Source organism: Battus philenor, unplaced genomic scaffold, assembly GCF_028537555.1.
Source record: "Battus philenor isolate CCGP_79_NKW_IND1 unplaced genomic scaffold, ilBatPhil1.0.hap1 SCAF_2, whole genome shotgun sequence".
In the NCBI taxonomy this organism is placed as follows: Eukaryota; Metazoa; Arthropoda; class Insecta; order Lepidoptera; family Papilionidae; genus Battus; species Battus philenor.
The window spans coordinates 12,528,362-12,539,192 of record NW_027181682.1 but is presented as its reverse complement, the minus strand read 5'-3'; the positions used below and the strand labels follow the sequence as shown (position 1 = coordinate 12,539,192).

At 31.0% G+C, this 10,831-nt stretch overlaps 1 protein-coding gene across 1 annotated transcript; it reads left to right on the top strand.

Annotated features, from left to right (window-relative positions):
- The first annotated feature begins 4,724 nt into the window (after window positions 1-4,724).
- Oli (Olig family) lies at window positions 4,725-10,464 on the top strand. Its single transcript, XM_068765453.1, has 4 exons — window positions 4,725-4,924; window positions 7,273-7,369; window positions 8,540-8,679; window positions 10,320-10,464. The coding sequence occupies exons 1-4, from the start codon at window positions 4,725-4,727 to the stop codon at window positions 10,462-10,464; spliced, it is 582 nt and encodes a 193-aa protein (XP_068621554.1).
- The last annotated feature ends 367 nt before the right edge of the window (window positions 10,465-10,831 follow it).

Here is a 10,831-nt window from a genome sequence, read left to right as displayed (position 1 = left end):
GAATCTATTAAATTTTACTAATAAATAAAATTTATTAAAATTTCATACTGTTATTGTGAGATAGTTTTAAGATTTATAAGGGAGATTGCTTAAGAAAGAAATTGGAACTGATTGATATAAGCTGTAAATAAAATTGTAAACATATCTAAGTTATATAAATAAATGTTTCATAATACTGTGAACTTTTAATCATTTTCTCCTCTTTTAACAATCTGACTAAATTACATATTTTTATTAAATTTTAGAATAATTGACAAGGCAACGCAACAATTTGACTTATTTTCTTCACTTAAATGCCAATTGAATGATTAAGAGATTGATTTATCATTTTAATTTATTATTATCAATTATTTAAAGATGAAAAAGTAATCAGAAATTCTATTAACATGTTTTGACATCGCTTCTTGAGTCCGATCTATAAGTCATTTAGTGTAAAAAAAAACTACGAATCTGCCTTGTCATTTTGTAAAACACGTTATTATCTGTGTCCTTCGGGGCCTGTTGAGGTATATTAGAAATATTAGTGAATTATTTAGATTACAACAGATTTTAATCGTTTTACATTACACATTCCTTGGTTTGAAAAAAAATCACCTTTTTTATCCAACTTGCTAATTTAAAAAAAAAAAACAACGACGTGTTTAAATTAATTTTTTACCATAAAAAACCGAATAAATAATAATATAAACTTAACATCATGCCTTCTAGAAACAAACAAAGGAAACGCGTTATGTTTTAGTTGTTATATTAACAAAAGAAATGCCGTTTCAAAAAAACAATCATAAAATCTTATAAAAAAATAAAAATACAGTCTTTACATGAAGGTTTCGAAGATTTTCTTTTACTAAAATACCGATCATTTTCTATTTTATACCAATAAGTTAGGAAGAATTAAATTTTTAAAAAGATTCATTTTATGGCTTTCGATACTCGGTCTATAAAAATTTACTTTTTGAAATACAAAATACATTAAAGGTTGTCGTTACCTCATCGCCTTGATGATAGTAGTGTGTTTCTAAAAAGCAAAAAATTATAGCAAATCTCTAGCTATGATGCCATTAAAACTATATAACACTCATATTACAAAAAATAACAGCGGCTGTCTCTAGGTTCCGTCCTGCAAAAGAAATCTACCACTAGTAACAGATAAATGTAATTCAAAGAAACAATTAAAATTATATTTTTTTCTGTAAATTTACAGCTGTATCAAAGACTCAATACAGATATCTATACCATCTTATCACAGTGCACTACACGTGATTTCACAATATAAATTTGCTTATGTTGATAATAAGAAATTATATGTTATGCCTTTATGTTATGTCAACAAACAAACACTGTTAGAATTTACTAAATAATCGGATTTAAATTTGTATAGCGCTAAACTTTTACAGTAACGAAGCTACTTTAGAATTCTTGGGTACGTCTGATTTTCACATTATCAGCAGACCTCCCACTACCAACATTGCTACTATTTCGAATAACGTTAACATTGGAATGAAGTGGTAAATAAATCAGGCAACGCTTCTGTTATCAAAAAGAAAAAAATCGAGAAAGTGGTGGTATCTTAAGATTAGTTCAAATTGTTAACTCCAATATTACAAACTACTACTTTTTTGTAACGCTTGTCCGCATTTGACTACCAACTCGCCTGATGGAAAGCGATGATGTGTTCGAAGATGAAGCACGCAGACTCAGCAGTCAACTATTATTTATTCATTTTAATCCTGAAGAGACCTTCTCGCTATATAAGAAAGCCGGCACATCGTACGATGCTCGGGCCATAACTACTAAATGCTTGTAACTGTAAGTGCTATGTCTTTACTGAGATTAAAACACCGATACTCCCTCCCCCCCCCCCCCCTGTTACGCCGCGCGTATACCAAGGCTCAGAACAGCAACTTCGTAACACTTAAAGTTCAACCTACGATTGTCTATACATAAATAATTTATGAAACAAAATACGTATTCCATAAAACAATGTAAAAAATGTTTGGAGAATAATAAATAATTAAGAATCCATTAAAAATTGGTATTATATTTATTTAAAGCCAATCATAGTAATTTTCAATAAAAAATTGATTTTCAACCAAGGGTGATATAGTAGATTCTGTGATATAGCCACGGAAACAACTAATTTGTTGGTAATCAGATTTCCCAGTCACATATTTTTATGAATTTTAACAATTAGTTGACAACATTTGTAATGCAAATAATACCGGATCCTATTTTATTGGTAGCTATATTAGAGTCTATTTACAGCTAGTTGAATCGATGGCAGCCTTTAAACTCAAACTCCTAGTGCTTCAATAAAAATTGTGATTTAAATTTTAGTGGACACCGGTCTAATATAATTTCTTATTTTTAGTATCATCAAACCATAACCTACTTTGTTTTACGTCAATTTAAATTTTAAAAAACAATGAAAAACTCCTACACGGTCAATTTATCTTTCTAAAATAACATACAATTTTCATCATTTTCCTTATTTACTCATACATCCAGTGCACTTTATTATATTATCCAAAAATATTGCGAAAACAATCCATTAAAATGTTCTCAAAAATGTAAACACATTAAACGCATTTCGATCTCTATTATCGAGTGAATCAACCTGCATGATTTCCTCAACAAATGCACTTGGAAAAGCCCAGACAAACAAACATCACCATCAATTCCAATCTGATCTATAAATTCGACGCTCGTTGATTTACGACAACATTTGTATCGAGTATTCAGTTAACCCAATTGCTGAATCGCCGAATAAATCATCTCTATATAGTGTAAGGCCGTGAGCATATCAAATGACACCAAAAATATCCAATGAAGGCTATATATTAAAATCATTCGAGCATTACATTTGAGCGAAATAAATTCAATCAATTGCAATTTTTAGTTATATTATATGTAAGCGTTTTCCTTATGAAACTTTTTGGAAACGGTTGAACAAATAACAAAAACGTTTCAAAAAATATTGTATTGCAAACGAAAATACTGTGAAATATAATGATTGGTTATAAGCGGAAAAGCTTTAAAGAGATGGTTAATGCTCATTTTCTTTGAATTGACGTGTGGTACTGTACACCTTATCCAAAAGTCAAATGGTTTCAAAAATGATATTATAATGAAGAAATGCGTTTACACCGTTTGAATTACTAACATTATGTTTAACTATTTTTTACACTCTGTCCCTGCAGATTTTATACTGTCAAAAGTTATTGCCCTTCATCTCCCGTATTCCAACACAAAAAATTCATTTTTCGGAGTAATCAATTTGTACAGGATAGTGGGAAATTATAACTGTATCCAAACACCATGGTTAGCAATATATACAAATCACTAAGCTGTACTAACATTTAAATAGATATCTACAATTGAGAATGTAGTTTATAAAGAGTATCTCTCTTATTTATTGTGATATAACACTATACATCAGTTTTATAAATCGTTATGACTTTTATAAATTCGTCTTAATTAAAATAAAAAAATTATAATTTCAGAAACCGACTGGGTCATTTTAACAGAGATTTGGATATTCTCGATTCGAATGAAATTCAGCTGAAGAAATGGTCTGAATCGGTTCCTTTATTACTCATTTATATCTGTACAAATTACTTAATAGAAGTACGTCCTGTTTTCATAAAGTACCTTTTAACCTGATGAATAATAAAACTAATATAACATATTTTGAAAACAACGCATATGCTATTTTTAGCTTGGTTTAGATATAACACGGTTAATAAGCATTAATACGTGAATGTAGGCGCTTCCTTAATACAAGACATGAATACAAAGTTCGATGACCTCACCTCATTAAAGGATACCATTTTAGTGTAAATATATACCGTGAAGACATTATTGGATCGATTGATAAGTCTGCATTGTTATTTGCAATAAATAATAAGGCTTATTTACAACATATATAAGATTTCCACCTATGACTGACTCATCACGATATCTCTGAATTTATAAAGCCACTTGGAATTCGGTAGGAATATTCCTTTTGCCAAGTGGAAGTCCTCTAAAAGCTTCATAAAATTCTTTCCTCCGGTTGTTGAAGAAGTTCCCGAAGCGGGCGACAGACAACTCATATTTTGCACAGGTTGGTTGGTTACAGGTGTAATATCTTTACAGGGGTAAATGTATTATATATACATTTGCTATCAAATAATGCATTTACATCCAATGCCAAAATCAGAGGTTACAAAAATTATAAATAACGTAATAATTATATACATATAAAGTTTTTTTGCATTACAATAACAAAAAATTGTTAATGTAAATTATTTTAGCGTGAGCCATATATTATATATTTGAAGCTTTTACACCTGTAACTGATCGTATACCTGTATACGCTTGCCATAAACATAGAGATATGCATTTCGATATTTAAATACAATAGCTATAACACAAATAAAGTTCATTATTTTTTGTATAATTTCTTAAGCGAGCGAAGTCAATAAAAATATTTCGTCTATTGATTTATCTCATTTGGGTGAAGTGTTTAATGCGTTATCGATAGCACACGCACGCTCTACGAAACAAATCCAATCGCATCTCGTAACAATGCTCGGCGGCGAGATGAGAGGGGTGCGGTAACCCCAGCTGCGTACCCCAATCGATCTCTGGACCGCGACAACTTCACTCCACGTTCACTCGCTGTCAACGCCGCCGCTTGCTCAAACGTCCTTAGTTTTTTTAATCGTAGTATGTTAGTTTAAACCATGGAGGGGCGGAGGACCTGGGATGGCGTGCCTCTGGGGGAGTCCCACTCCCCACCACAGTCGGTGCCGGGTAGAAGGACGCCGCTGGGCGCCGTCGGCCTTGGCGGCTTTTACATGCAAGGCGGCCAACCTCCGCCTCCGCAACACTGCTACCCCGCCGACGAGAACCAACCAGAACCCGGCACCAGTTATGCACAGAGGTCAGTAGTCATTATTCACATTGTTTACAATTTTTTTTTAAAATGTTGTGAATATACAGGAGATTGATTACAAGTATAAGTTTTAAAGGGTGATTGTATGTATGTTATACATATAAATTAATTTTAGTGATAGTATTTATATTATTCACCCAAGATGACTACACTTTACTTGGTACACAGATTGATTGGTTATAGATGCAAAATCTTAAAGGGATTAATGAATTGTCTATTTGCTGACAATTAATATATAGTACACCCTATCGAAATCATTGATTTCAGAATTAATAAGTAATATAATGATTGCATAGCATGAAATAAACGTTTTGAAAAGTCGACGTTTCGATGAATAACTATTGCTCACTATCTCTCCAGATTTTGTACCGCCAGAAATAATTGGCCTTGGAAAAAATAAATTAATGTAAAAAATATTTCGCTTTATACGGAGTGATAGAAAATGGACGTTCAAGCTTTTAAGCTTTTAGCTGAAAAATGAACTACACATTCACCCTTTTATAGTCTTAACATCTATACCCAATCATTCTGTATAAATGACTATCTGTATGTCTATTATAAATAGTACAATTTTAATACTGATTTAAACTTAAGTCATATGTCTGAGTTTTTATTATTAAAGTTTTAAAATGGAATAGTTCTGTTAGTTGAATTACATTAAAATATTCAACAAAACTGTGTTAGTTCAGTATAATGATTTCATTTATTAATACGAGTAGTAGTCTAACTATACGTAATATTTGATTAACATTAAAATTTATTTATATTATGTTATTTTCTATGATATAAATAATATCAATATATAATACACGTTTCCGTATTGCATATGTAAACGTGCATATATTGTGACGTTCAAGAAATTTCATTTATTTTTAATAAAATATTTTATCATTAGTAATGTAGCTATAGTAATGTAAATCTGCATAAAATGTTATGCACATCAAATGCAACATCTGTGCGTAATACGCCAAAAAGCTGAACACCCTACATTCATCCGTGCTTTACTTACAATGACCATGATTTCCATTGATTATTGTGCGGAGCATAGACTTTCAAAACGTCTAGACCAGGACTTTGAAAATGGCGTGCACTGTGCGTTTGTCGGTTAAAAAAATTATGGTGATGGTACACAATAATAATGTATTATGTTTGTATGTCCAATCGTATTGTAATTTGACAGTTTCTTGTTTGGTAAAGTGGGTAAAACTTGCGTAATTTAAAAAAAATTACTTTGCGCATGGAAATGAATGGTTTCTGATTTATTTATATTCATCATTATCATTTCATTAGAATATCAGTCTTGTAATAAAATATATAATTTAAAATAATAAGATTCTCTAAAGAAAATTTTTAATTAATAATAAATTAATAAAAAAAAATAGCTTTAAAAATTTATTTTATTGTGTACTTAATTTTTCCTAATATTTTCGCAAAAAATGTACTGAACAAATACCAGTAAATTAATTTAGAACCCAACAAGAAATAATTAGTATTTGTCAAGTAACAAGTAACACAAAAACACGCAAATCAATTCTTTTTTTTTAAATATAAATGAATTATTATAATGGCTTCCTGTCTATTATATTTGTAGTCTATAAACAGCCCTCCGCTCGTTAGCGTTCCACGAACAAAGGCCGTCCATCGGCAATCATCGGGGAGTTATGGCACTTGTTCCACCTCGCGATCGAGTTACGATCCCTCGACGGACGATAAATGCAAGGGTACTACGAATTTACCACCCTATATACAGTGATTATTTATTATAGTAATAATTTTATTTTTGAACTATAAAAACTATTACGAAAAAACTGACCTAATAATCTACTTTGTTTTATACATTTTTGTTTTATGCATTGTTGTTACATTCGTAAAACTTTTAAAAGTATCAATGTATAGCTCATTTGCTGCCAATAATTGAATGGTACACCTACAACACCAAAATCAACGGTTTCAGAAGTAATGAATTACGTAATGATAATAAAGTAAGAAAAAATATTTTCAAAATTAAGATTACTGCATATTGTAATTAACTATTGTTTACTATCAGTCCCTACATACTTTGTACTGCTATAAGTTATTAGCTTATCGCATTCCAATTAAAAATAAATTAATATAACATATTTAAGAGTGATCATTTTATAAAAGATTATTGAAAATAGTTGTAAAAGATTTAAACTTTATACATTCGCCTCCTTTAAAACTTTTACATTTAACACAAAGCACCCTGTATACATTTTTACTTTACATAGAATATATAAAACGTGCTTAATCTTATTACGGAATAAAAATACTTATTAAAATATGTATTTAAAATAATCATACCTATAAAATTTCAGACCACTCGGCGATGGTAAAGGAAAACAGAAAATGCGACAAGGGAAATCGGTGCGGCTTAACATAAATGCAAGAGAGCGTAGGAGAATGCACGACTTGGTAAGACCAAATGATCAAGAAAATATCAATTTTCATTTAATGAGATAAGTCGATGTTTGAAATGTAATATTCTAAGGTCATGTTTGTAGACTTTAACAATATAACATCTTCTCATGTAGATATTTACATATGTAACAACAAAAAGACATTTGTTTATATATATATCCAGCAAATAAATCGACATAACATGGTAATCGGCTTTTGATTAGGCAGGACGGAAACAACCGCGATTTATTGTTAGGTTCGGTGCTGTAAAACCTCATATTTGTCTACAACAAATATGCGAAGTGCAATCCCGTGGCAATCATACGAAAGTACAGATGCGTTCACTGACTAAGATAATTATAAAAATAACAAACTTTTATATTTTTTTAATGTAATATCATATATATATATAATAAAATTTACGTATGATCGCTTTAAATCAACACAAAAATTTACCACTAGCAATAAAAATAACAGGTTTAATTTTGTGTATTAGATAGAATTAAACATATTTAGTTTTATTGATTTCGTAAAATCACTAAAGATTGGTGGTAAGGATAAAGACTAGAGAGAAATTTTACATTTTTAATTCATTATAAGTCTGTTTTATTTTTTTAAGAACTTCATCGGTTTTAACTCTGCATAAACATACCAAAAACATCTTGTCTTTTTCCATTATTATCTATTAAACAAAAGTAGACAAAATTAGAAAGTAATCGCCTTTTAACTCAATTTTATTATTCGTGAAGTGGAACAGCGCAGCAACACCCGAACTCTATTTACAAATATAACTCATTACATAACCTACCATTTTTCTGCTAGAAATTTTAATCTTTTATGCTGATGTATTGTATATATATCTGAAAGAGGTAACCTTTCTTTGAATGCTGACTCAAATATTTAATTACCGGATCGCAAAAGCGATCGTATAGGCCAAACTTCTCGTTACGTAAAATAGCAATAACCCAGCAATTCTCCAAAAATAATAATACTCTTTTTCACACCATCGTGGAAGGCGCTGGATGCAGGTCGCTACCATTTAGTCATATTATAAATCTATTGGGGAGGTCTATGTCCATTATTGGATGTTTTATGGCTGAAATGATGATAATGTTAACAGTAAACCACATTTACAACCATATAAGTTATTTATTTAAGACTGAAAAAAAATTTTTTCGGTTTCAGAACGACGCCTTAGACGAACTACGCGGCGTCATTCCCTATGCTCACTCGCCGTCCGTTCGTAAGCTGTCCAAGATAGCAACGTTGTTACTCGCCAAGAACTACATCTTAATGCAGGCCAGCGCACTCGACGAGTTACGACGGTAAATAAATTAGATTTACACTTTTTTGTAATTTTTTAATAAGTTAACACGGAGTGCCAAATATCCCACATACCTCTATTCGGATAGAGCTGTCTACTACATGCAAACAACATCGTGCATCTGGAATACAACTTCCTAGGCAAAATTTTTGATAAGTTCACGGACCTTTCATTTCCGTGAACTCAATTTTGATAAAGCTGTAAAAGCCTAAGATTAACAGCAAAGAAACAAAGCAGCAGAACACGGAATGTTCATTCTCTTTTCGACTATATACACAGAGCGGATTTTAGGCTTTTCGGTTACATGCCCAAAAAAGACAATAACAACTTTTATAAAAATTATCACCGGAACCTTGGATAGACAACGTCCAGAAGGCGGTAGCCTCGTACACTTGTCCTATCAGGTCCGAATCATGTTCGATATCACGATAGCCAAAACAATACACACCACCAAAGATCGGAACAAACGGAGTAAGATAGTGCTCCACAAATTTTCAAAAAAGCGTCACATTCCTGAATAGTTTGGGTACGACGCTTTCATAATACTTCAAAGAAGAATACGGTAATTATCACTATATTAACTCAACCGTGTGCGAATCCAGGAGGCTATCAGCATTTTCTCTACGATTCTTTCTTTCTAAAATTTTTGTAGAAATTTCTTCTAAATGAATCATCCAATGTGAAGATTGTATTTTGATTTCAGGATCGTAGCAATAGATCCAACTTTGGTCACCTGTTAAAATGTCAAATACAGCTTTTGTGGTACTACTAAATTTGAAATTCAACAATCAATAAAATGGTATTTTTAAGTATGAGGCTCTATTTCGCACGAAGCTTCCTAACGCCTTAATGCCAGACAGATTTCTATTCTGCTGTCATAATCATCAATTTCATTTTGGATAAAATAAGAGAAGAGCTTTTGTATAAATTATATATTCTCATGCATAGCAAATGAAACGAATATTAAGGGCTTTTAACATTAGCGAAACTAATAGGAAGTTTTTAAATAAAAAGTATTTTTTTGAACAATAAAATTATCTATTTAGGAAAATTAATTTACTTTTAATTGAAAAGTTCGACCCTGATTTAAAATTATATTGTTAGATGTACACAACGACCACCCGAACAAATACCAGTAAAGTTGATTTGGCATCTTAAATTCAAAAAAATTATATTTCATACTCTGCAAGCCTTAGTAATAATGTGATAAAATATAATTTAATGACAAATTGTAATGCTACACGTATATGGCCACAATACTCTTCTTTTGATTACTTCTTAACACTACCTTTATGGTTTAGATGGAGCATTGTAGCGGAATATCAACAAAAACAATTTTTGTTTTATAAATGAGAAAAACCAGTAAAAATATACAATAAATAATGGGACACTGATACTAATTATTGTAGGCAAAACAACATTTAATGAACTTTAGTTGTTTCCAATAGTTTTTAGATATAGCTCGCTACATAAAGACAGATATTGGATTAATATTAAATAATATTTTAATAAGTATTAGTACATATGTACATACGGTACGTTTAAATTATTCTTAGATATGATTATATACATGCAAAAACTCAAAGATGTATAACTACTTAAGGATGACTAGGAGAATTAAGAAAATAACTTTGTTTCCAGGTTAGTGGCATATCTGCAAAGTACCGCTTCAGCCGCAGGAATCGTGCCACCGCCAGGGTTCGACCTAACTGGATTCCCTGCAGCCGCGAAGTTACTCCAGCATCCTGTGCCAGGACCGCCCGCCCCTCCTGAACCTCCTTCTTGAGAACAATTAATTAAATTAAAAGTCTAGTCCTAATCCTTGTTATAAATGTAATCCGTAACCTATTGTTCATATGTGTCTATATTACACAATCACTTCTAGGCTTCATTTGAAATTTAAACTTCCTTGTTGTTACCTTTTTATTAGGATACCTTAATACCAACTTATTTTCGGCAACTATATTTTTTACACTGTGAAGTAGTCCGGTGAAGTTTAGTCGGCAAAACAAAGAACCCAGTAATGTAGACATAAACGATGTCACATTTAAAAATATATTTATGATTTTAGAGTAAAAAGTGAGTACAGTTTAGACTTTATAAATGGATATAATGGATTTTAGATTTTACTAACATTACTACAGTAATTCAAT

Coding starts and splice junctions, on each gene's coding strand:
- Oli (XM_068765453.1), top strand. CDS start 4,725: ATGGAGGGGCGGAGGACCTGGGATGGCGTGCCTCTGGGGGAGTCCCAC. Junction 4,925..7,272: donor GGCACCAGTTATGCACAGAG/GTCAGTAGTCAT, acceptor ATAAAATTTCAG/ACCACTCGGCGATGGTAAAG. Junction 7,370..8,539: donor GTAGGAGAATGCACGACTTG/GTAAGACCAAAT, acceptor TTTCGGTTTCAG/AACGACGCCTTAGACGAACT.